The sequence below is a fragment of the Zingiber officinale genome, chromosome 2B, assembly GCF_018446385.1.
Source record: "Zingiber officinale cultivar Zhangliang chromosome 2B, Zo_v1.1, whole genome shotgun sequence".
NCBI classification, from domain to species: domain Eukaryota; kingdom Viridiplantae; phylum Streptophyta; class Magnoliopsida; order Zingiberales; family Zingiberaceae; genus Zingiber; species Zingiber officinale.
Genome location: NC_055989.1, coordinates 124702635 through 124730093, shown reverse-complemented (window position 1 = coordinate 124730093; position 27459 = coordinate 124702635). Strand labels below are relative to the sequence as shown.

Genomic DNA, 27459 nt, shown 5'->3' with positions numbered 1-27459 from the left:
AAATGAAGAAAAAAAAGAAATCCATCGCCCTCTCCGTCGTCCTCCAGGGAGCTTCAAAGTCAGGCGAACCGATTCTACTACCCAATCCTCCAAATCGTCCACAAAACCCTAGATCCAGGCTCTATCGCAGCGTTGAGATGGCGTGGTCGTCTCGCTTCTTGATGGGGATGGCGTTCTTTGCATTGGGCTTTGTCTTTGCGCCGGATGTATTCGGCTCGGGGCCGGAATCTCCAGCCATCGCCGTAACCGCCGCAAGGATCCTCCATCTCCTCGCCTTCGCCACCGACTGGGGCGCCGCCCTCTGGGTCACCTTCATCGGCGGGATCATCATGTTCAAGTAACCCCATCGTCTTCCCTGATGGATAATTTCGGCTATTTTTTTAGAAATTCCATCGCTCCCCTTAAAAAGTTCCAATCTTCTATTCCATAGACAAATATTTTTGGCTTGGTTTACCTATCGTAGAAACTCATCTCAGTCACTATTTTTTTATTTTTTTATTTTTGCTTAATCTGTGCGGCAGCTGGTTAGATTGTGATAAAACCCTGTGAATATTGCAGAAACTTGCCGAGGCATCAGTTCGGAAACCTACAGAGCAAAATGTTCCCTGCGTATTTCACATTGGTGTCTGTCTGCTCAGTAGTTTCGGTTGTAGCATTTGCCTATATCCACCCGTGGAGGTCGGCCTCATTGATCGAGAGGTATCAGCTTGTTTTCCTCCTTTGTGCGCTTGGATTCAACCTTTCCAACTTGATTATCTTCACCCCAATGACAATCGAGGTAATATGATCATCTTTGTCAAAACAAAAAAATTGCCATTTATTTTTAGGTAATACTTGTTATTACCTTGCTACTGGCTGAGCTTGGGGTTTTAGATAGAGATTATAGAAATATACATATTATTGATGTCAACTAGATCTATATTTAATAATAATTTATGCATCTAGTATCAATACTTTGATGGCGGTAACAAAATCTATATGTTAATGATAGAGTCAATCATGTATATTCTTAATGACGTCCATGATGGTTCCCAAAACTCTAGCTTAGGGACTGTAACGTGGGAGATCTAAAAATTAGTTTGTAACTCTTCCTAGAGTCCATTCCTTGCATGATGATATGTAACTTGACATATCTAGTGATTCTGACATCGTATTTGCTTAGGATTGTGAATTTTATCATTAGTCGTAGAAGACAACTATTATCATTGTCATTGGGTCTGGAAAATGAGATTCTTTTTTGGTCTCTCTTTAAGTTCAATTAAGAACTAGTGTGATCGTGCACACGCAAATTATTTGGGTCTTTGAAAATCCGAATTGTTTGGATTTTCTAGTGTACCCTTATAAACCAAGAATTAAAGTATATTTTTTGTCTAAAATATTTATAGAAGCTTCTTTGATCATAGTGTTGTTAATTCTAAGATATGTGACTAAAGATAACTATATTTTTTTATATAAAACAACCAGAGAAAATTAATGATGAGAAAAATTCATAATAATATGCTGTAGCTGAGTCTCGAACTCTAGATCACTGATTGTTTCGCTTGTGGAATTACTAATAAACCTTAGAATTATTTTTAGTGTAAATAGAAAAAAGGACATTAACGTAAATGCATTTTAGGCTTCACCAAAGTTAGTTAGTAAAGGGGGGAGATTTTTAATAAAATAGTAAGATTTACTAAAAGAATGCTGAATAAAAAAAAGTTTTTTTTTAACATAAAAAAAGTGTGGGCTGAACCATCAAAATTCTTTCTATTTTAACTCTGTAGACTCATATTACTGGTCTGTATTTTCGAACGCTGTCATTGTGTCATTTCTTTTTATTTTTCATTTGGGATATGATGAAAGCATAGTGCTTGGCTTTTCTTATTTGGCCTTTATCCTAAGTAGTCATGCCTACCCTTTGCATGACAAACTTGCATTAGACATCTATATTCAATGCACTTGGAAGCCCTTTGAACTGGAGTTATAATCATGTACAAATTTAATAATCTACTTAATCTTCTCAATTATTTTATTTATAGTGTTGTAGTTCACGTTGATGGATTGAGACCCTTTGTCCTCGGTTGGTTGCACATGTGACCCAAGTATAACAAGCACGATAACCATCCTCACCTTCCTCTCACTTGTTACCAAGAATTTGCATAGGACTCTCAAGTGGCAACAACCAGAATCTCAGGGTTTTCTCATACTTAGTTTTGGACACCAAATGAAGCTTAAAACTCAGTTTAGGATTCAAGGGAGGGAAACACCTGAGTCTACCTACAATAAATCAAACTCTATATAGATCAGAGTTGCCTATGAAAAGAGAAACACTGAAATAAGTTTAAATTTTAGGAACCCTGAATTCTGGATGCATTCCAAATTTGGATAAATCTTATTTGAGATATGACTTGATGAAATCAATTCAACAAGAGGAGTCAAACACTGGGAAACACAGGATTCACTACAAACTCATGAGTCAAGGACAATACTGGAATAAGAATGCATTGTTTCTCCTCTTCTCATGCTCTTCCTCTGTCTCCTCCCTTCACACTCCTTGTCAGTTTCTTCTATAGATTCAAGAAGTGCTACACTGTTAATTTACAGTTTTGTACTGAGCTTCACATGACTACCAATTTATCTCGACTTCTCTCAGGGAGATTGCTTTTATTTCAATACTAGGTTTACATTATGCTTGTTTTATGTTCATTGATTGCTCCTTTTCCATTCACTCTTACATCTTCAATTATATTACTTGCACCAGTTGACATTTTCTTTCTTAACCAGATGATGAAACAGAGGCATAAAATAGAGAGAGATCTAAGCATCGGTGAGGAAGTAGGGTGGTCAAAAAACGTGCAAGTAGCGAAAACTAATCCACAACTTGCAGCCATGAACAGGAAATTTGGAATGATTCATGGTTTGTCTTCACTTGCCAACATCATGGCATTTGGCAGCCTTGCCATTCACTCCTGGCACTTAGCCGGCAATATTCACTTATGAGAAGCTAGAGAAACATCAGAATCCTTTTTATTATATTCATATTTTTTCTTGAAGTATATTTTAATTGTTAGACATTGAGATAAACAGCATATAGAAAAAAAAAGACTTTCCAATGAATAATAACCTGAAGTAGCTACCTTTAAAATTTTATTGGTTAGCCTTTCTAACAAAGCAATATGCTATTGATCCACTATGCATTAAGATCAGATGCTATGATAGGTACCTCTGATGGTTTCCCCTCTACCACTTGCTTCGCCTTGTACGCACGCCTTTATTTTCACCCTTATAGGTCCCTATTGTTGTTTCCTCTCCTGAGGGTGCGAGTGAAGAGGATGAACGCAAAAATAAAAAATAAAAAATAGGCAACCCGGTGTAATGAGATAAGCGTTTGACAATGGAATAAGAACGTAGAGAAGAAACTAAACGAAAAAAAGGACGACCTATGAGTTATTGTTTATATATATATATAACAGTGGACGGTAAAGTAAGAGTGAGAAAACATAAAGGATCTTAATTTAAACAAGATGCATTGATAAGGTAATATTGAAAAAAAATGAAGTAAAAGAGTGAGGGAATTATAGGAGTTTTCATCAACTTTCTAATTACAACTTTTTAAATAATATCAACTTAATTTTGAAAATTTTAGTAGATTAGAATAATATAGAAATTTATTTATTTTTATCTTGAATTTTAATTTCAAAAAGTATAATTTATGTTAAATCATAAATGAGATGAAAATAGGAAAATATCTGTATTGAACGTAGGGTATTCCAATAGAGTTATTAAAGTGTAGTAGGAAAGTAAGTTACTGAATAATTTGAAGTTATTTATCCTAAAATTGAAAATATAGAAAATATTTAGTAAGTAAATGGTAAATAGTTTACTCCTAAATGTATAAAATTATGAAAATTATAGGAATATTAAGTTAACAAATTATACTATAAAATTTTAGAAAACAGATATAGAGAAAAATTAATAAAGAAGATCGAAGGGATTAAAAATTTATTTGGATTCATACAATATTTCTACTGATAATGGATTGAAAAGCCTAAAAAATTATGTTGAATTTTGGAAAAAAGATGCTAGTTAATTTATATTGAAATAATTAAAATTATTTATGAAAATATAATAAAAATAATAATTAATTGAAATATTTTCTAATATTAGAAAAAGATGAAGTTCCTCAAAGGACTCTACACTCTGAGGATAAATCATAGCGATATTTATCTAAGCAGATTGGGTCATTTGTATGAGAGATGATGGTCAATAAATACATAATTAAGTAGTGTGAGATCATAATAAATATATAGATCAATGATAAAATAAATGATAATGATAAAATTAAAACAATAGTAATGATAAAATAAAATAAAAATTATTTAAATATAAATATTAGAGGAGGAAATCAAATCTCATTGCCTAACAGGATAGATAAACAACTGTTGCCGTAGTGTTTCGGTTTTCTCATGCCCTCTTTTCACCGCTAACGAACTCCTACGGCTGGATCTGCCTCCATGCACCACACATCGACATTCTACTTGGTTAAGAGGCTCGCATCAACCTAGCGATAATCATCTTACTTGGTAAAAGAGGCTCACATCAATTGGCAATATCATTCTCGCGTGAAAATTATTATGTTTACATTTAATGGATTAATTAATTTTTTACATTCTCTCTTTTACTCATGTCATATTATCATATATTTCTATGGATGCTTATCATTATCTGTTTTTTGTTACCTGAGTATATATTAAGATTTAACTTGTTTCTTTAAATTTATACTGTTGTTTAATTTATTTATTTATTTTTTCGAACCTCCATGTTAGGGCACTTTGAAAACTGAAGGAGATAAATAGCTTCGATCGTTTTGTTAATGATAATTTATAGTAAATCTTAAAGTGAAGATTTATCAATATTAACACTTAGATGTTAATTGGTGTCAACCTAGTGACTAACCTAAGGATCTACAAAGTGCACACATTCCACTATGTGTTAGAGATTTGTGAATGGAGAAGAGGTAGAAGAGACATGAAGCTCCATTGTGAATGAGACTTTAGTCCCACATTGGGAGCTTCAAGGCAAATAGGTTAGTTTATATTGATTTACATGCATTGAGAATGTGAATAAATGCACGGAGAGAGACTCTCTCAGTTGAGTGAAACATTGGTGTTACAACATCACTTGTTGTCACAAACGCCCAAGAACCGGTGACCAAAATGTGTGTGAGTGATACCTTCCAATCTTAATGAAAACCTTTTTCTATAGTTCACTCAATGTCTCTAATCGATTAGGCTTTCCCCTAATCTAATAGTCCAATACCGATGGGTTTACAGATGGAAAATTTTGTTGAAAATTCGTTGGAATATTCGCTTATTGACGACACTCCAACGAAAAAGCGTTTGTTGAGATACCATTCGTCGAAGCAGGATTTTTCGATGGAAATCAAAATTTCATCAGTAATTTTTCTGACGGAATAGACTAAATAAATATTTTGTCAGTAAACATCGCCGTGAACATTGTTCCTCGCAACTAGATTTACCTACGGAAACAGTATTCCCATCGGTAATTATCGACAAAAATACTGTTTCTATTGGTAAATTTGGCTATTGGGTACTGACGGAAATAATATTTTGTTGGTGATTATCGAAATCATTTACCGACGGAAACTTTGTTCCTGTAGGTATTCCGTCCGTAAAAAAATAAAATGGAACAGTTTACATTCGGGATCTACGTTGTTTACAATTTGCATATCTATATAAGACCATCACAGGTAATGACATTTCATACATATAAACATCACATTTTATAATCCATACATACAATCACATTTTACACATCCTAACAATATATACAATCACATTTTACACATCATAATTGATCCTGTCCGAATCAGGAGTCAAGGGACGCTGGGCACGTGGTGCTTCCTGTGGAATCCTCGAATGCTCCGGTGAACCTGCAACAGAACCGAGCCGGGAGGGGTGTCCCGGCGACGGCCCTCCGACGCTCAAGTTAGGCGAGGGATAACAAAGAGGTGGTTCTCCAATTAAGATTTTGCATACCTCCGGTGAAGAAATGGAGGCCTTATATAGACCTCTGGAGGAGACCTGAATGCTCCGGTCAAATCAACCACATACCTTTGACCATGTTCAAGTATGAGTTTATCAGAAGGATCATGCCCGAATATGGATCTGTCAGGGGAACGTCCTGAGACCATACTGCTACTGCGCCCACCTCCCCCTGATGTGACGTTGATGTGACATTAAGATCCTCCATCTCGCGAATTTGTGTACGGCCTAATCATCAGACATGCTCCTGCTAATATCCCAGATCCTGGGCCGAGCGCATGAGCCGATCGGCCACCTTTTCACCCTCGCCCATATTTCTGCCGAGCGTACTCCCGCTCGGCTCTTCAATCTCCTTGCCCTGGCGTCGGAAACTTGAACCCATGAATGGGTTACCTCTAGCTTCGCTCGGACATACCCAGATGCTCGGCTCGCTTAATCAGCCTACCCTTGGTCTACTGCCGGATCACTTGCCTTCCCTTCAAGTCTAGTCGAAGGAGGCAGTAAGTCCGACTGACTGGACTGCATGTCCGAGCGGGCGTTCGTCGCCTATAATATTCTTTGAGCCGTTCGGTCCTTGTGCCAGGTTAGGCCGTTCGGCTATTCAATTGAGATGCTTTGTCGTTCCAGATAAATGTCTATTCGCCTGAATCTCCCGAAAATCGCGCAAATCTTTCTCATTAAGTCACAGCATGCGCGGTATGACGCGCATTAATTGCACTTGGTGACAGAGCGCCACGTGTCGATCCTTGTGTGGCGGCGACGTCACTCACGATGGGATGCGCCCGTTTGAAATGGACGGCCCGATGGCGTCCCCGTTTCTCGTGACCTGGATCGGACGGTGGAGGCTGACTTGCCTTGGCAGTATAAAGCCTCCTTCTCCTTCCTTTGCCGCACGCTGGCTCGCGTGTTGCCTCCTGTTCCATTCCCTTGCTGCGACCTCCGGCGATCTAGTGTCCGGGTTTAGGCGGCGATCCCCTCATCGGCGATTCTTCCGACCTCTTTCCTTCCCCGTGAGTCCTCTACCTTCACTTATTAGGTTTTTCCTGCTCTTTTCGCCCCTTTCCTTCCCCTTTCTTCAATTTCTCGCCATTCTTTCGCCTTTCTGAGATGGCAAGCTCCTCCGAACCCGCTGGTAGAGTTCTGGGCCCTTGGTACTTGACCATGGAGAGCCGATTTGATGAGGAGCACGCCCGGCGCCTCGTTCGGACATATGAGCTTCCTGATGACCACGAAATAATCATAGCCGACCCGACCGATCGGCCACATGACCCGCCGACGGCTAGCCGAGTTAGAGGGCCTTCTGGAAAAACTTCAAGTGTCGGAAGGTTCCACGACCGAGCGGGAGAAACAAATCCTCGAGGCCGAACAGAAAAAGGCTGCCGACCTGGCTAATGAGGTGGTCAGGCTAGAGGCCTTGGTGAAGAAGCGCGACAAAGAGGTGAAGCGCGCTGGTAGCCGGAAGAGGCAGGCGATCGCTGACCTGGACAAAATGAAAGTGGATGTCCGTGCGCTAGGTCAGCAATCCAAGGATCTGGAGGCCCAGCTGAACGCCGAACAGGAGGTCCGTTCGGCCGAACGCACAAAGGCTGAGGCAAACTTGAAGGCCCTCCAAGATTCTTTAACTGGCTCCCGGGCGGTCCTCAAAAAATATAAGGAGGAAGAACCGAGTCGCCTGGCTGCAGCGCGCCAAGAATACCTTCAGTCGGAGAGGTTTGGCGTAAAGTTTGGTGGCCACGTCTCTTCTACTTTTGCCGAGGCGGTCAAGGTCACCGTGGCGTATCTGAAGAAGAGCGGCCACCTTCCTGAAGGCATGCATATTCCCGCCTCCGACCTGACGGCCATGCTTGATGATATCCCCGATGCTTTCTTTAATTTTGAGGATCCGGAGTGATGTGCTTCATTCAAGCACTCTTTGTATTTCATCCGCTTGGCGGATGTAAAATTTTTGTAATTGCCGCTCGGCGCAACTGCCTTTGTTAAAATTGTTTACCCTTTATTGCCTTTGTATTTTTGGTGCTTGTTCGTAGAATCAGTTAAGCTCTACTCGTTTAAATCGCTTAGAGGATTCATACTGCTCGCATTCAGCGAATGCCAAGTGTTGGCAAACTGATGGCCGGTCGGAGCGGCTCTCGATGTTTTAACGACAGTTTGTCGGTCTCAAGTGAGACTACACTCCCGACGGCACGGGGTCTTCCCATCGAGCGTTTGGCTCGGTCCACATACTCCCGGTCGAGCGGCACGGGGTCTTCCCATCGTCAGCTCGGTTTTTTTTTTTTTTAGCCGGTCGGCGCAGCTCTCGATTTTTAACGACGGTGCTCGTCGGCGCGGTTTTTATAGCCGTTCGGCGCGGCTCGGCGGTTTAACGTCTGGGCTAGACGATCTTCCAGCTGGAGTTTTTATTGTCGCAGGTTCGACTCTACGGTTTAACGTCTGGGCTAGATGACCCTGAGGACTAATTCAAACCCGGCCGATCGGCTCGGGGGCTTTTGGTGATTACTCGACCCCGAACGGGGGAGATAGGACATATTAGGTTGGTCCGTGCAGAGATCTTCAGCTCGGGAGGTTTATAGTCGCCGGTCCGACTGCGTCCCGACTCTTGGTCGATCGCCCGGAGGTTTATAGTCGCCGGTCCGACTGCGTCCCGACTCTTGGTCGATCGCCCGGAGGTTTATAGTCGCCGGTCCGACTGCGTCCCGACTCTTGGTCGATCGCCCGGAGGTTTATAGTCGCCGGTCCGACTCTCGATTTTTAACGACGGTGCTCGTCGGTCTCCAAGTGAGATATATACCCGGCCGAACGGCTCGGGCCTTCACATCGAGCGCTGGGCTCGGATACCATATACCCGGCCGAACGGCTCGGGCCTTCACATCGAGCGTTGGGCTCGGATACCATATACCCGGCCGAACGGCTCGGGCCTTCACATCGAGCGCTGGGCTCGGATATAATCCTCCCCGAGGTAGTCTCGGCTATAATGTACCTGGCCGAGCGGCTCAGGCCTTTGCTCCTAGGCAATAACCTCCCTCTATCATCCTGAACAGCGCAGGGTTTTGGTTTCTCATCCTGCCATAATAGTATGCAGCCCGTCCGAACGGCTCGGGGTCTTCGTGATACCCTCCCCGGCCGAACGGCTCGAGGATATTTACGATAATCTTGACCTAACCGAATGGTTGAGGTCTCAGATTTCAAGCGTGTAGCTCGTCTCCCATACGCAGCCCGGCCAAACGGCTCGGGGTCTTCGAGTCTTGATGATCTGGTCTTATTTTTGCTCTGACTTTTCATTTCTGCATTTTCAATAATCAGTCGAAAAATGTACACGTGGTGGTTTACAGTGATACCCCTTTCACCCCGCCCGGTAAGGCTGGAGATGGTTCGCGCTCCACGGCCTATCTAGTTGTCGACCGCCCTCATCCTCCAGATAATACGCGCCTGAGCGGAGCTTTTCGATGATTTTGAAAGGACCTGCCCATGGAGCCTCTAGCTTACCGACGTCGCCGACCGGCTTGACCTTTTTCCAGACAAGATCGCCGACTTGGAATGATCTGGGAATGACGCGTCGGTTGTAGTTTTGTTTCATCCGCTGACGATATGCCATCAGCCGAACTGACGCCTTTGCCCTTTCCTCTTCGACCAAATCCAGCTCCATGTTTCTCCGCTCGGCGTTGCCCTCATCATAGCATTGGATTCGAGCGGATTCAACGCCGACTTCAACCGGGATGACGGCCTCACCGCCATTTACCAAATGGAACGGTGTGACTCCCGTCCCTTCTTTTGGCGTCGTCCGGATGGCCCACAAGACGCTCGGCACTTCATCTGGCCAACTTCCTCCCAAATGATCGAGCCGAGCGCGCAGAATACGAAGGATTTCCCGGTTGGCGACTTCAGCTTGACCATTGCTCTGAGGATAGGCCACGGATGTGAAATGTTGCTCAATGCCGTAGCTATTGCACCAATCTTCTAACATTTTCCCTGTGAACTGCCGCCCGTTGTCAGACACTAGTCGGCGAGGGATGCCGAACCGACAAATGATGTGTCGCCAGATGAATTTTTTCACCATTTGTTCCGTAATCTTTGCGAGCGGTTCGGCCTCCACCCACTTGGAGAAGTAATCTACCGCCACTAGTAAAAATTTCCTCTGCCCGGTCGCCATTGGAAATGGACCTACAATATCCATTCCCCACTGATCGAACGGACATGAGATGGTTGATGCCTTCATCTCCTCTGCCGGTCGGTGGGAGAAGTTGTGATACTTCGGCAGGATACTGTCCGAGCGGCGTCTGCTTGTAATGTTGGCCAAAAGTACCCGGCCAAGAGGATCTTCTTGGCTAACGAGCGCCCGCCCGGATGACCGCCGCATGATCCTTGGTGTACTTCCTGAAGGATGTACGCCGAGTCTTCTGAGCTCACACATTTCAACAAAGGGCGCGAGAAAGCTTTCTTGTACAGATGATCTCCGATGAGTGTAAACCGACCGGCCCTCCTCCGAGAAGTCGGGCTTCATCCCGATCGGCAGGTGTTTTTCCCGAACGGAGGAACTCCATGATGGATGTCCTCCAGTCGTCTGGAAATGAGAGCCCTTCCATCCGATCGACGTGCGCCACCAGCAGCGTTTTTTCAATTGGCTGTTGAATGGCGATCGGCGTTATTGAGCTCGCAAGTTTGGCTAATTCATCGGCCGCCTGGTTCTCCGTTCGGGGAATCTTCTGAATAAGCACTTCTCGAAAAGTAGCTTTGAGTTTTTCAAAGGCTTCAGCGTAGAGCTTAAGCCGAACGCTATTGATTTCAAAGGTGCCAGAAAGTTGTTGAGCGGCCAACTGTGAATCGGAATAGAGAATCACCCGACCGGCTCCCACATGCCGTGCTGCCTGTAATCCGGCTATAATAGCCTCATACTCTGCTTCATTGTTGGTGGCCTTGTAGTCCAGCCGGACTGATAGGTGCATCTTTTCTTCTTGCGGTGAGATGAGCAATATCCCAATCCCACTTCCGAGCCGAGTGGAAGACCCATCCACATATATCCTCCATAGAGCTTCCAGTTCTGGCCTCTGTACCTCGGTCACAAAATCAGCCAAGGATTGGGCTTTAATCGCCGGGCGGGGCTGGTACTGGATATCAAATTCGCTTAACTCTGTTGTCCACTTGATGATTCAACAGGACTCTTCCGAGTGGATGTTCGTCCGGACAATGATTGTGTGGGCTAAGAAATACGGTCGAAGGCGCCGAGCGGCTAGAACCAGAGCAAAGGCCAACTTCTCGAGCCCGGTGTAGCGAGATTCAGCATCTTTCAAAATATGGCTCAGAAAATACACCGGCTGCTCTTCGTCACTTGCCCTCACAAGTGCTGAACCTACAGCATGCTCAGTTGATGACAGATACATATACAGTGATTCCCCGCCTATCGGCTTGGCAAGTATAGGCAGGGAATTTAGGTATGTCTTCAACTCTTCAAATGCTTGGTCACACTCCTCATCCCACTGGAACTTAGTAGCTTTTCGCAGGATCTTGAAGAAGGGCAGGCTCCGATCGGCGGTTCTAGAGATGAATCTGGATAACGCAATTATCCGACCGGTCAACCTTTGCACTTCTCTTGTATTTCTTGGGGGCGGCATGTCTTGCAGGGCTTTCACCTTGTTGGGATTTGCTTCGATTCCCCGCTCAGTCACTATATACCCCAAGAAACGCCCTCCTTTAGCTCCGAACAGGCATTTCTGTGGATTTAGCTTGACTCCATATTTGCGCAGTGTTCGGAAGGTTTCTTCCATATCTTTGAAAAGATCAGCCGCCCGGACGGATTTGATAAGGATGTCGTCCACATAAACTTCTAGATTCCGCCCGATTTGCTCCTTGAACACCTTGTTCATCAAGCGTTGATAGGTGGCCCCGGCATTCTTCAATCCGAACGGCATCACATTGTAGCAATATGTGCCGTCAGCCGTTATAAAGCTTACTTTTTCTTGATCTTCCCGGGCGAGCGGCACTTGATGATACCCTTGGTAGGCATCAAGCATGCAAATTAATTCGCAGCCGGCCATAGAGTCTATCCAAGGCAGAGGATAAAAATCCTTGGGGCATGCTTTGTTCAGGTCTCGGAGACCAAGACTACGTTGGCCAGCCAGCTCGGGAACTGTACCTCGCGTATGTGGCCGGCCCTTAGAAGTTTTTCTACTTCCGCCCGGATAATGGTATTCTGCTCGGCGCTGAAGTCCCTTTTTCTCTGTTTCACTGGCCGAGCGTCCGGTCGGACATGCAATTCATGCAGCATCAGGCCTGGCGAAATTCCGGGCAACTCATGCGTCGACCAGACAAAGACATCATGATTTTGCTGGAGGCATTGGATCAGCCTCTCCTTCTGTTTTTCCTCCAGATCCGAGGCGATGAAAGTGGTGGCCTCCGATCGGGTCGGATGGATCTGAACTTCCTCCTTTTCGTCATAAATTAAAGCGGGAGGTTTCTCTGTTATGGCGTGTACCTCGATTCGGGGGGCCTTCCGAGCGGAAGAAGCTTCTGCTCGGATCATCTCTATATAGCATCGCCGAGCTGCTAGCTGATCTCCACGCACTTCTCCTACTTTGTCTTCCACGGGGAACTTTATCTTCTGGTGGAAGGTTGAAACAACCGCTCGGAATTCGCCGAGCGCCGGTCGTCCCAGAATGACATTGTAGGATGATGGAGAGTCGACCACCACGAAGTTTATTGTCCTGGTTCTCCGGAGCGGTTCCTCTCCCAGTGAGGTGGCCAGCCGGATTTGTCCGACCGGTTGAACTTCGTTGCCCGTAAACCCGTAGAGCGGGGTTATCATGGGGAGCAGCTCGGCTCGATCAATTTGCAACTGGTCGAACGCCTTCTTGAATATGATGTTGACCGAGCTCCCGGTGTCAACAAATATGCGGTGAATGGTGTAATTCGCTATTACCGCTTTAATGAGCAACGCGTCGTCATGGGGCACTTCTACTCCTTCTAAATCCCCGGGCCCGAAAGTGATTTCTGGTTCGGTCGCCCGCTCTTGGCTACAGCCGACCGCGTGGATCTGCAGCTGCCGGACGCCCGCCTTTCTTGCTCGGTTGGAGTCTCCTCCGGTCGGCCCACCAGCAATAATGTTGATTTCGCCCCGGGAAGTATTGCTCCTGTTTTCTTCCTCCCGAGTAGATGGTCGGGACCGTTCCCTGGACGCCCGACGATTCTCTTGTCTGGGTGATCGGTGTCGATCAGGCGTCTGGTGATGTTGCCTCTCCATGCGGGTCCGGTCGGCTTCCTGAGCCCTTTGCCTCCTGTCACGGGGAGGAGACCGGCGTTCAACCCTCCTGGGAACGGGATTAGTCACGAAAGGAAGATTCCGGCAATCTCTCGTGTTGTGCGTATCTGACTGGTGGAAGGAGCAGAACATAGGAGTCCACCTCTTCTTTGGCTTGGGCCGAGCGGCAGCCACTTCTTGTACGTGTGATCTGGTGTGGGGAGATCGAATTGCTTCAGCCCTTGGTCCTCTAGGTGGTTGCTGAGCGGAGTGCTGCTTCCGCTCGGCATGAACAAGTGCACGCTCGGTTGGAGCTTCTTTTTTCCGAGCGGCTTGCGCTTCGTTGGCCCGATGTAGCATGTGATCATAGTCTCGGGGCGGCTTTCGGATGAGCGACCTGAAGAAGTCCCCATCAACAAGGCCTTGTGTGAAGGCGTTCATCATCGTTTCCGATGTGGCTGTTGGGATATCCATCGCCACTTGGTTGAATCGCTGGATGTAAGTTCGAAGCGATTCCTTTGGCTCTTGTTTGATGGCGAACAAGCTAACGCTTGTTTTCTGATAACGCCGACTGCTGGCGAAGTGGTGGAGGAAGGCCGTTCGGAAGTCCTTGAAGCTTGTGATGGATCCGTTCGGCAGCCTACGGAACCACCGCTGAGCCGATCCCGAGAGCGTGGTAAGGAAGACTCGGCACTTCACTCCATCAGTGTATTGGTGGAGCGTGGCGGTATTATCAAACTTACCCAAATGATCATCCGGGTCCGTTGTTCCATTATACTCGCCGATCGTAGGGGGCGCGTAGTGCTTGGGCAGAGGATCTCGCAGAATGGCTTCCGAAAATTGGCGGTTGGTTCGCTCGGGAGATGAGTCCGTCCGGGGGGCTTTCCCTTTTCTGTCATCCCGCCTTGGCATTTCGTCTGAAGAGGAGCCTCTATCTCTTCGAGCTGGTGCTGCTTCAGGGGTGCGAAATAGGGCCCGATGGAATGCGACGGTGGCTTGAGGTGCTTCCGCTCGGCCACCAGACGCAGATGTCGCTTGTTGTTCCGGCCGCTCGGCTGTTGCTTTTTGTCTTTGCTCCACTAGTTTGGCAGCCCTTATCTCGACCAGAGCTTTGAGTAGTTCGGTTGAAAGCGTCACCACGTGTTGTCGTCCAGCCTCATCCATTGTTTCCGATCGGATGCAGGAGCGTTCCCACAGACGGCGCCAATTTGATCCTGTCCGAATCAGGAGTCACGTGGTGCTTCCTGTGGAATCCTCGAATGCTCCGGTGAACCTGCAACAGAACCGAGCCGGGAGGGGTGTCCCGGCGACGGCCCTCCGACGCTCAAGTTAGGCGAGGGATAACAAAGAGGTGGTTCTCCAATTAAGATTTTGCATACCTCCGGTGAAGAAATGGAGGCCTTATATAGACCTCTGGAGGAGACCTGAATGCTCCGGTCAAATCAACCACATACCTTTGACCATGTTCAAGTATGGGTTTATCAGAAGGATCATGCCCGAATATGGATCTGTCAGGGGAACGTCCTGAGACCATACTGCTACTGCGCCCACCTCCCCCTGATGTGACGTTGATGTGACATTAAGATCCTCCATCTCGCGAATTTGTGTACGGCCTAATCATCAGACATGCTCCTGCTAATATCCCAGATCCTGGGCCGAGCGCATGAGCCGATCGGCCACCTTTTCACCCTCGCCCATATTTCTGCCGAGCGTACTCCCGCTCGGCTCTTCAATCTCCTTGCCCTGGCGTCGGAAACTTGAACCCATGAATGGGTTACCTCTAGCTTCGCTCGGACATACCCAGATGCTCGGCTCGCTTAATCAGCCTACCCTTGGTCTACTGCCGGATCAATAATAATCTATACATACAATCACATTTTACACATCATAACAATCTATACAAACAAACTAACACAATTGTAACAATTCATATATCACAAACAAATAATATTATGGATAGAACAATAGATAGAAACTGTTGGGACACTTCAAAGCTAGGGGTGAATAGCTTGTCGTGCTTCGATGATGATGATTTGCAGCGGAATAGACTCGAAACAAGCCTCCAATGCTAACACCAATGATTTACTTGGTATCCACCTCGCACGAGGTAACTAATCCAAGGATCTGACCCTCTCTCACATATCCACTATCAAATAAACTCATTTTTGGCAACAACAGAAGGTGGGGAAACCTTGTACAAGTTCTCTCACAAAGAAATACAAGAGGAGGAAGATACAAGCTAATACAAAATGAAATCTTACAAGATTGCAATCAATGAAACCCTAACTTGCTCCTTCTTCTTGCTTGAAGCGCTTCTTAACCTTAGAAGTGTAGCAACACTTGTCTCCAAAAAATCTCAAGAACTGGCGTTGATCACCTGAGAGAATCGTGAGAGGAGGAAAAGATAGATACAAAGATACTCCATGCGAATGTCTTTTATCGGGCTGATAACGGCTAGTTTTTCGAGCTTAATCGATTACCGTAATCTATTATACCTTTCTAATTGATTATCGTAATCGATTAGGAAGCTTTTTATTCGCGTGATAACCCCCGTAAGCGATTAAGCCTTCCTGCTTAATCGCTTACCACACTCTCTGTGCATTTCATAAAACAGCCTTAATCAATCACCCTGATCGGTTAAGTTACGGTAATCGACTAACCTAGTCGATTACCAAACTCTAACTTCCCTAACCGAAGTCTAGGGTTCTTTACCCAACATCTGGTCAACCTTGACCTATTGGGACTCCTCATTGCCTAACTTCTGGTCAACCTTGACCTACTAGGACTTCTTTACCAAATATCCAATCAATCCTTTGACCCACTTAGACTGTTCTCCTTGTGCCAAGTATCCGGTCAATTCTTTGACCTACTTGGACTTCCAATCACCAAGTGTCTGGTCAACCTTGACCCACCTAGATTTTCACATGCAACATGCATGCCTAGCTTCACTCATCAAGACTTTCTCACTGCCTAGTTTCACTCACTAGGACTTTTACCTGGCTTCACTCACTATGATTTTTCTTCTGCCTAGCTTCACTCACTAGGGCGTTCACTTGGCTTTACTCACTAGGATTTTTCTATCTGCCTAGCTTAACTCACAAAGACTTTCACTCTGCTTGGCTTCACTCACCAAGGCTTTCACCTGGTTTCACGCAGTAGATTTTTTCATCTGCCTAGTTTCACTCACTAGGATTTTTCATCTGCCTGGCTTTACTCACCAGGACTTTTAGCACCAAGTGTTTGATCAACATTGACGCACCTGGATTTTCATCTTCTGCCAACCTTCTCATTGGATTTGCCCTTGCCTAACCTCTAGTTAGGATTTTTCAATCAAGTATCCGATCAACCACGACCTATTTGACCAATCTCCACACACGGACAATTGCAACTACAATATCCATATATTGTCAAACATCGAAACTCAAATATCAAGACTCAAACCTAAGCCAACTCAAGCTTAGTCAAGCTGGTCAACCTTGACCTAGGAAAATTGCACCAACAATCTCCTCATTTTTGATGTTTGACAATACGTTAAAGTTAGGCTAATCCCTTAGCCTCAACTTCTTTGTCATGCCAAAGCATGAATGAGGGGTTCCTTTATTTTCCCTCTTTCCAAGAGGGTAGCCTCTCCTTTTGGGTAATGAAGGTTTCCTAACTTAAATCCTACATTCTCCCCTTTTGGTACACATAAAAAACTCTCCCCTTGAAGAGTTACCTACATGTTGTTCACAACCTCACTTGTTGGCCACAACATCACAATGAAGGTCTCATATCCTTCATTGTTCCCAAGTGCTCACCCTTGAGCACTAACTCATCATTCAATGCTCATCCTAAAGCAATCATCATTCCAACAATGAAGCTATCCAATCTTTTATTGTTTTCTAATGCTCAATCTTGAGCATTCATCACAATGAAGGCTTCCAGCTTTCCATGGTTTCGAGAAAAATAAATACATATCTCTAAGGAGTAGCCCCCCCTCAGAACATGCTCTAAACTTCTGTTATTGCACCAACAATGACTTGGAGCTTTTAAACCTTTAGGAAACCAAAAATTTAAAGTTTTGAGGTTTAAATATCAATATTGAATACAAACCTCATCCTAAACTCCAACTTAGTCCTTCCTAACCATTCATTTGTGTTTTTATCATGAAAACTACCCTAAAATGTTTAAAGTTGAGTTTCATAGGGTTAAGGATGATTGAAATGACTTAATATGACTTATTCAACTTAAATGAACTTATTTAGGCTGAAATTAGGATCTTAAGCACCTAAACAAAGCTTGTAATCGCTTAAGATCAGCCATAATCGACTAAAGTTAGGATTCAATCGATTCCCAGGTGTTAATCAATTGATGTAATCAATTAAGACCTTTAATCGATTATTCTAATCGATTCTGTGAGCTACTATTCTCACGGGAACTCACCCTAATCAATTACCTTAATCAATTTAGATGGGTAATTGATTGCGCTAATCGATTACCATTTCTAATTTCTGAAATGAAATTCTGTTCGAATTTCAGAAATGCCCTAAAAATTCTACAAAATTCTAAAAATCATGAAAATTCTTGTAGATATTATTTAAGGCATATACTTTTATGGGAAAATAATTTTCTAAGACAATACATCTTATTTTCAAAGATTGACACAAAATTGGGAACTCTTTAAAACTTCAATATTTCTTCTAATTTTTTGTCTAACTTTCCAATGGTGATTACTATCAACAAATAGTCTTCACCAAGGTTTTCCAAAAGCAATTTGAAATCATTTTCAAAATCAATTTCCAGCCATGTTCCTTGGGCTAAGTTCACATGACTTGTACATTAGCTTTCCCAATGATTGGATAACACATAACTATGTGTTTTGATGAAGTTAAAACTCAAATAGATGCACTAGATTAACATCTTGAGTCTTTTTCATCATTCTAATATCTCACTTATATCTAATGTATACTAAAACGCATATAAATTACCTTATGGTCTTTGTGAGATGTAGATTTTGGTTTTGTCCTAATATAAGGGATCATGCATATCTATCTAGACATTTTAAAATATGATCATTCACTTAGGATGTTACTTGTTGATAAATTCCTTTACCACACTTGTTAGTAAATGTCATTGTCCTTAATTATAAGGAATTTAAAATAATGCATGAAAATTTATGGCATACATCAAAATGAATATTTTTCAAAAGAAAAACTCTTTTAGTTACATGATGTATATATGACATAACATGATATTTTTATATTTTTCATAACAAGAATGAATTCAAAGTATGATGTCATGTTATAGGATGAGCAAACAATCATGACAATTTAGCATAAATAAATATACCTAGATTATCTATCTAAGTATCTCTAAAAATTTACTAACTTAAGATTAATTCTAGATTGCCCTCCTTTTCCTTCTAAGAAAATGTCAAAACCCAACTTGACATTTCTTTTACCTTTTTCTTATTTATGCCAATTTATATTAAGTACAATTTCTCAAATTTTGGCATATTTTACTCTTCAAAAGAATAACCATTTAAATATTTTCATTTTCAAGAGGTACAACTACCTTGAAAATGTCTTCCAAGTGTCAACTTCATAAAAGTTGGGTTAACTACTCTTTCAATTAAAGTTAGCACTCTCTAAACCCATCTAGCGTGTAGAGAAAATATTCTTAGGAACCAAAATCGATTGGTGCTCCTTAGATGTTCTAGGTATTCATTAGGGATAACTTCCCTTGATACCTTCCTAATGACCTTCCTAAGTTTCTTAGAAGCTTTGGTCACACTCATATTTTCTAAGTCAACTTTAGGGATAACTTCCCTTGTGACCTTCTTAGTGACTTTCTTAGGCCTCTTAAAAGCCTTAGTCACATTTGTCTTTTCAAGGTTAGTTTGAGGGGTGACCTCCCTTGTAACATTGGCTTGACCTTTAGACCTAGGGTTAGTTTCATAGGTATATGGAACCCTATGATAAGAAGAGACATCTTTCTTGGCTTTGGATTTATATCCCAAACCTTTATAGCCATTGGATGACTCTCACATTCCTAAACCTAGGTTATGCTTATTTTTCCCCTTAAAGATATTTTCTATTTTTTAAAGGTCTTTTCTGATTTTTCAAGCCTTGACCTCAAGACTTGATTTTCCAATCTCAAATCTTTTGATTTAGATTTTCCTTGATTTTTATGAGCATTTTTATTTTTAGGCATATATCTAAAATCCTTAGAGTTATTGCCTAAGTTATCTACCTTCCTAGCCTTAGGTACGATATTTTTCGTATGATAAGTTACATATTTTTCTTTAACTCTATCATGCTTCCTATTTTCATGATAAATAACATTAAAGTGATATAAACTAGATCTAGCATGCTTTTTATCACATGTCAAAGGAATTGATTCAATAAATGATACATTGAGTTTCCCCTTAGAAGCTCCCCCTTGACTCGAGCTTCCTCGTTTGACTTTGGCCAGATTCTTCCCCTTTGGACATTAGCTCTGGTAATGTCCATTTTGTTTGCAAGAGAAGCACACAATGTACTCCTTGCCTTTACATACCACGGGATCGACCTTCTTTAGCTTCTCCTTAGCCTTTGGTGCCAGTTGACCTTTTTCCTTGGTCAACTTAGGACACTTGCTTTTGTAATGCCCTTTCTCCCTACACTTAAAGCAAATAATATGATTTTTATTATTACTAATTGAAATTTCTATACCTTCGCTTATAGGGGTGACACATGATCTTCCATTCGATTTTTCTTGACTTGTGGAGGTGGCATCATCTTCCTCTCCATTTGACCTAGAAGTAGAAGCTTCTTCTTGCTCCGGTGTCAATGAATGATGCTCCCCTCAATCCTAGAGGTGGAGGCCTCTTCATCTTCATCCTCTTGCACATGAAACAAAGAGTACACTCCCTCTTTGCCTTTTTCGTTGCACTCCATTGAGGATGAAGCTTTTTGATCTTCTTCTTCTGATGTTGAGCATCTCTCAACTTCAGACTCCTTTTCTTCTTGATCCAATGAATTACTCTCTTTGGATTTGTCTTGATTTGGTATAGTGGAGGGTTCTTCATGAATCTTTGCCAATTTGCTCCAAAGCTCCTTGGCATCTTCAAATTTTCCTATCTTGCTCAAGATGTTGCTAGGCAATAAATTGACCAATAGCTTGGTCACTTTATCATTGGCCTCACATATTTGGATTTGCTCTTGACTCTATTTGCTCTTCTTGATGAGCTTGCCTTTATCATTTGTTGGAGTTTGAAAACCTTCCATTAGAGGAAACCATTGCTCTATCTCCATCATAAAGAAATTTTCAATTCTTGATTTCCAAGAATTGAAGCTCATTGATGTGAATGGTGGATGCATCCTTGTATCATATATGAGTCCATCTCAAAAATCTATCTTGAAGTTGAGCTTTTGAAATCTTTGACTTGTTGAAATTGGGTCTTCTACTTCTTCCTCTAACTCGGTGCCCTTCCAGGGATGAGTCCGGTGAAGAGTGGCCTCGCTCTGATACCACTTGTTGGGATACTTCGGAGCTAGGGGTGAATAGCTCGTCGCGCTTCGATGATGATGATTTGCAGTGGAATAGACTCGAAACAAGCTTCCAATGCTAACACCAATGATTTACTTGGTATCCAGCTCGCACGAGGTAACTAATCCAAGGATCTAGCCCTTTCTCACACATCCACTATCAAATAAACTCCTTTTCGGCAACAATCGAAGGTGGAGAAACCTCGTACAAGTTCTCTCACAAAGAAATACAAGAGGAGGAAGATATAAACTAATACAAAATGAAATCTTACAAGATTGCAATTAATGAAATCCTAGCTCGCTCCTTCTTCTTGTTTGAAGCACCTCTTGACCTTGGAAGTGCAACAACATTTATCTCCAAGAAGTCTTAAGAACTGGCGTTGATCATCTGAGAGAATCATGAGAAGAGGAAAAGATAGATACAAAGACAATCCACGCAAACACCTTTTATTAGGCTGACAACGACTAATTTTCGAGCTTAATCGATTATGCCTTCCTAATCAATTAGGAAGCTTTTTGCTCGTGCGATAAATCTTGTAAGAAATTATACCTTCCTGCTTAATCGCTTACCACACTCTCTGTGAATTTCGCGGAAGCAGCCTTAATCGATCACCCTGATCGATTAAGCTATGGTAATCGACTAACCTAGTTGATTACTAAACCTTAACTTCCCTAACCGAAGTCTAGGGTTCTTTACCGAACATCCAGTCAACCTTGACCTGTTGGGACTCCTCATTGCCTAGCTTCTGGTCAACCTTGACCTACTAGGACTTCTTTACCAAGTGTTCGATCAATCTTTTAGCCCACTTGGACTTTTCTTCTTGTGCCAAGTACCCAGTTAATTCTTTGACCTATTTAGGCTTCCAATCACCAAGTGTCTGGTCAATCTTGACCCACCTGGATTTCCACATGCATGCCTGGCTTCACTCACTAGGACTTTCTTGTTGGATCGAGTCGCACGTGAGAGGGGGGTGAATCACGTGGTTTTAAAAATTTGTTTCTTTTTGAAATTTAAAAGATAAGTACGCAATGGAAAATTAAGGAAAAAAATAACACAAGAAAACATAGTCAGTTTACTTGGTTCGGAGCCTTCGGTGACTCCGACTCCAAGACCCAGGCCTCGTAGACATATCGATGGATAATTCACTAAAATGCCTCTTTCGATACCTCTAGAAGAGAGAATCAAGTACAAAGAAAGTTAGAACAAGTGCAACACCCTGCACTTGTTCTTTTTGTAATAATTAATTACAAAAAAAACTTTCGTTACTAACACGTATGAATCGAAGTGAGAGCACTTGAGTGTCAGTGTCGATGTGCCGACCACAATTGAAAGTCCTCGAAGTAGTAGCTGGGCGTAGCACCTTTGTAGCAGAGTCGCAGCAGGATGCCGGAGCAGCCGGAACTTTAAATAGACGCATAGCAACTCGTATATTAGTTGTTGTATGAAGCTTGGTCGAGACTGGCTTATAAAGGTAATGGAAGGTGTATTCCATAGGCATTGAAGGCGCCTCCAATGGGTTAAATTTGATCCCGAAGTCATTGCGTCTTATCTGCGATGATGTTTAAATTTTATCCCTTGGAAGGCGCCTTTCATGAATAGTGCGAAGGCACCTTCCACTGCTTGAAGGCGCCTTTGGGTATGTTCATCTGAAGGTTTTTCTGCTTCTTTTACCCTGTAAGTTGTGTTAGTCCAAAACTAAAACATCTAACCTGTAAAACAAGATTAGCACAGTGAAAATAAGAAGTAGTAATTAGCTACTGTCCTTCCAAGACCAAGAACTAATCAAGGTCTCAAATTAGGGATCCAAAATGGACCTAACCTGGACCTATTGGGTTTTTCAGGCCGCGAAAATCGCTTTTTTGCATCGCAAAAACCCCGAAACCCCCCGTCACTGGATCCGTGCGAAGTAAAATAAAAACAAAATTTACGAGTATGAGTTTATTAGACTTAGTTCTAAACTAGATTTACAAGGAGAAAACCTTTTACCCTTGATGCGTGCCCTTTACGAATCCCGCTCGTCCAAGGAAGTGCCGGATCTCGAGATCGTCAAGCGTACGATCCTCTAGAAGTATCCACATGAATAAATGGGTGGAGAAAAACTAAACAAAGGTGTGCTAGCACCCTTGATCAGTCACGACAAGAGGAGGAGAAGGAGAGCAAGGAAGAAGATGGAATGAATAATCCTTGAATGAAAAATCAATCTCATTCAACAACATAAGTGGTCGGCCACAATGGGAATTGAAACCCCCATTCTCATTTAATGTGGCCATTAAAGAGATTTGTAACCTCCATGAGGTGGCACACACATGTGCTAAACATGATGATGTGTAACACCATTATTGGCCACTTAATGTCAAGTCACAAATGATGTGGCATAAAGTCAAGTCAAACTTGACTCTTCCTCTTCCTCTCAAGTCAAGTCAAACTTGACTTAATCTCTCTCATGGTTGATCTAAACCAACCATTTAATTCAAGCTAATTTAATATAATGAATCTAATTTATTTAATTAAATTGATTCAATGAGTCATAATCTAAATTAGACTCATTAAAAACATGAATCAACTTGAGTCCAACTCAATTAGCCCAATTAGGATTACTCTTAATCCAATTTGATTCATCACATGAATCTAATCCTCTTGGTTCATCATATGAACCTAATCTCCATCTAATTGTCCTTAGTATGTGACCCTATAGGTTTTTGTAACGTTGGCAATGCCCCTAAACCCATTTAGGAGCATAAGTAATGAGCGGTATCTAGCAACACATCATTACTACCCAAGTTACAAGAATGTTGAGATCCAACATCACCTTGTGACTACTAATTGTGACTCCTCACAATATATGACAAGTGTCCTTCTATCCTAGACATCTAGATTGATCAATGTGAGGCATAGACTGTGTCATCCTTTGACCAATCTAAATCTAGAACTCCAAGTAGACTCACTCGATCAAATGAGCTCAATATCACATATTGACTCATTTGGGCATGACCATGCACTTAGTGGTCTCACTCTATCAAGAATATCGATGTCTCTCCCGTCATATAGGAGGGATAGATCCCATCTACATCACTCACATCCCTCTGTATAATTCGTTACATACCCAGTAATCACCTTTATAATCCACACAGTTTCGGGTGACGTTTGACGAAACCAAAGTACATAACTCCTTATGTAGGGACCCATGGTGACTTCAGGTCAAAGGACTAGTAGTCATACTAATAGCCACATGAGAAAGTATATGACACTCATATAACGATCCATGATACTTTCTCATGGCGGGTCATTCAGTATACATTCTCCAATGCATACCCATGTGTCAACTTGATATCTCTATATCCATGACTTGTGAGATCAAGTCATCGAGTTGACCTACATGCTAGTCTCGTCGCATTAACATTGTCCCTGAATGTTAATACTCGACTAGGAATGATTAAGAGTAGTGTTCCCTATATCATCTCACTATCGGTTCAACTAACCGATTGATATAGGTAAGAACCCTCTACTCAAGGATGCTATTATACTTAGTTTATTTGACACCAATAAAAGTAAGTATAACAACCAAAACAAATGCCTTTATTTATATAAGAATATGATACAACAAGTCCATAATACAATCATCAAATGATTGACTCTAGGGCTTTAACTAACAATCTCCCACTAGCATTAGTGTCAATCAGTGTAGGCTCTAAGCCCTAATGACCTAGTGTGACCATCATGCTTTGTCTGTGCTAAAGCCTTGGTCAACGGATCTACGATGTTAGCCTCTGTGGGTACTCTGCAAATCTTCACATCTCCTCTCTCGATAATCTCTCGAATGAGATGGAAGCGCCGTAGTATGTGTTTGGTCCGCTGGTGTGAGCGAGGTTCCTTCGCCCGTGCTATAGCTCCATTGTTGTCACAATAGAGCTCAATGGGGTCAGCGATGCTAGGATCCAAACTGCCTCCTTTGCTACCTCTGATGCAGCAATGTACTCGGTATCTGTCGTAGAATCAACTACTGTGTCCTGCTTCGAACTCTTCCAGCTCACAACACCACCATTAATGTAAAACATAAACCCTGACTGCGATCGGTAATCATCTTGGTCGGTCTGGAAGATAGCATCACTGTAACCCTTTACAGCTAGCTCGTCATTGCCTCCATATATAAAGAAATATTCTTTAGTCCTTCTTAAGTACTTAAGAATATTCTTGACCGCTATCCAATGACTTTCACCTGGATCAGACTGGTATCTGCTCATCATGCTCAAAGCATACGAGACATCAGGACGAGTACATAACATGGCGTACATGATAGATCCTATGGCTGAGGCATAAGGGATCTGATCCATGCGGTCTCTCTCCTCTCTAGAAGAGGGACCTTGAGTCTTCGAAAGACTCACGCCATGTGACATCGGCAGAAATCCCTTCTTGGAGTTCTGCATGGCAAACCGAAGGAGTACCTTGTCAATATATGTACTCTGACTTAGACCAAGCATCCTTTTAGATCTATCTCTATAGATCTGTATGTCTAGAATGCGAGATGCTTCACCTAAGTCCTTCATTGAGAAGCAACTCCCTAGCCAGGTTTTGACAGACTGAAGCAAAGGGATATCCTTGCCAATGAGTAGTATGTCATCCACATACAATATGAGGAAGACAACTATATCCCCTACAACCTTCTTGTAGACACAAGGTTCATCTTCATTTTTGATGAAACTAAACTGTTTGATTGCATCATCGAATCGAAGATTCCAGCTCCGAGAAGCTTGCTTTAGTCCATAAATGGACCTATGCAGCTTACATACTCTGCCAGTATGCTGTGGATCTACAAAACCCTCAGGTTATGTCATGTACACATCCTCGAGCATGTTTCAATTCATAAACGCGGTTTTGACATCCATCTGCCATATCTCATAGTCATGGTATGCTGCAATAGCAAGCATGATCCGAATGGACTTAAACATCGCTACTGGAGAAAAGGTTTCATCATAGTCAATACCATGAATCTGCTTGAAACCTTTAGCTACCAAGCGACCCTTATAGATAAGTCCATCCATGTCAGTCTTTCTCTTAAAGACCCACTTACACCCTATGGGTTTTACCCCTTCAGGTGGATCAACCAAAGTCCATACTTGGTTGGTGTACATGGATTCCATTTCGGATCTCATGACCTCTAGCCATTTATCAGAATTTGGTCTCATCACAGCTTCCTGATAGGTGGTAGGCTCATCCTCTATGAGTACAACATCATCATGGTCAGACAAGAGAAATGAGTATCTCTCAAGCTGACGACGTGCCCTATCAGACCTGCAAAGAGGTATGCCTACTTGAACTGGTTGTTGTTCCTCAACTCTTTGTGGAACAACATCATCCACAACTCTTTGTGGTTCCAGTTCAACTTCCACCGAGGCCTCAGTAGTAGGCATGAACAACTCGTAGTAGAAGTGCAGAGTTATTCTTTTGCCGAATTGATAAGCATGTACTGTTTCTCTTTAGTATGTAGTTCAGATTTTGTTAAGCATTAGTGCAGATTTCTGTTAAGCTTTAGTGCAGATTTCTGTTAAGCTTTAGTGCAAATTTTGTTAAGCATTAGTGCAGATTTCTGTTAAGCATTAGTGCAGATTTTTAATATGCATTCAGTGCAGATTTTTCATTAAGCATTTTAGTTCCATATTTTGAGTTCCCTATCAGTATTTTGAGTTTAAGAAAAATATAAGAAAGATAAAGGAAAGAAAGAAAAAGGCCAAGACCTTATGTAGATCCCAAAGTCAAGACTTTAGGGATTTTGGCACACTAGGTGCTTGTTAAAATGGCAAGATATTTAAAGAAGAAGTAATTAAGATATTTTACTTTGAAAGGCTAGTACCCGACTTCCGAGGTTGTCGTTAAACAAATCCATATGACCCATTCCGAGGTCTTGGCCCTAGTAAGACCGAGGTCTTTACTCTCGTTGGACTGGTGGGTCGCTACCCCAGTTTCTATTAGGGAGCGCGCTTTGGTACTAAGCCTGGGCCCAAGAAGAGATTGATTATTATTTTGAAGTATTAAAGTATAAGTTTTTAAACAAGTAAAATAAGCTTCACATAAGTTTAAAATTCAGCAAGTTTAGTTTTCTTGTATGCTGACATGTTGTTTAGATTTGCTTACATGTTTAGTATTTCAGTATGCTATGATTCTTTTGCTGTTAGATGAGCATGAGTAGTATCTTCTTTTGAGCATTCAGTTTCTAGATTTCTTCCAGTCACATACATATTCGAGTTTTGTGAGTTAGATAGCGCTTACTAAGCAATTTTGCTTATAGTTGCATTTTTCCTCTTACTGCAGATAAATGAAAGGAAAAGCTATAGCAAAGGAAGACGACAAGGAGGTGCGGATGGATGTGTGATGCCTGGACTATAGAAGCCTTGGGAATTAGTTTAAAGTTCATGAAGATTTTATGTTTTAGAACACTTCCTTTTAATTGTTATGAACATTAGTTTCATTATTTGAGTGGTATGATTGTTGCACGCATGATCAAGTTTATGTATATTTTGTTTAGCATGTTCAGATTGATGTATAGATTTAGTTGTGAACATAGGTTTGAGTAGTATATATAGATGAGTCATTTAGTCTTCCGCTGCCAGTTAATTGCATGTTTTGAGTGTTTAGAGAGTTTTAAGTATAGATATTTTCATGTGAGCAATATTAGTTAAG

General features: G+C 42.4%; 1 protein-coding gene across 2 annotated transcripts; it reads left to right on the top strand.

Annotated features, from left to right (window-relative positions):
* Positions 1-27380, top strand: LOC122047024 (transmembrane protein 205-like). 2 transcript variants are annotated; one of them, XM_042608039.1, is made up of 3 exons: positions 1-337; positions 559-778; positions 27091-27380. In XM_042608039.1, exons 1-3 carry the CDS (start codon positions 3-5, stop codon positions 27163-27165), a joined length of 630 nt encoding a protein of 209 aa, XP_042463973.1. In that variant the 5' UTR covers positions 1-2; the 3' UTR covers positions 27166-27380. The 2 variants fall into 2 exon arrangements, with proteins under 2 accessions (XP_042463973.1, XP_042463972.1); XM_042608038.1 differs by lacking the exon at positions 27091-27380 and adding an exon at positions 2767-3102.
* The last annotated feature ends 79 nt before the right edge of the window (positions 27381-27459 follow it).

Excerpts from the sequence above, each read along its gene's own strand:
- LOC122047024 (XM_042608038.1), top strand. The coding sequence starts at position 3 with ATGAAGAAAAAAAAGAAATCCATCGCCCTCTCCGTCGTCCTCCAGGGA. Across the intron at positions 338-558 it reads GGCGGGATCATCATGTTCAA|AAACTTGCCGAGGCATCAGT; the intron begins GTAACCCCATCG and ends TGAATATTGCAG. Across the intron at positions 779-2,766 it reads TCACCCCAATGACAATCGAG|ATGATGAAACAGAGGCATAA; the intron begins GTAATATGATCA and ends TTTCTTAACCAG.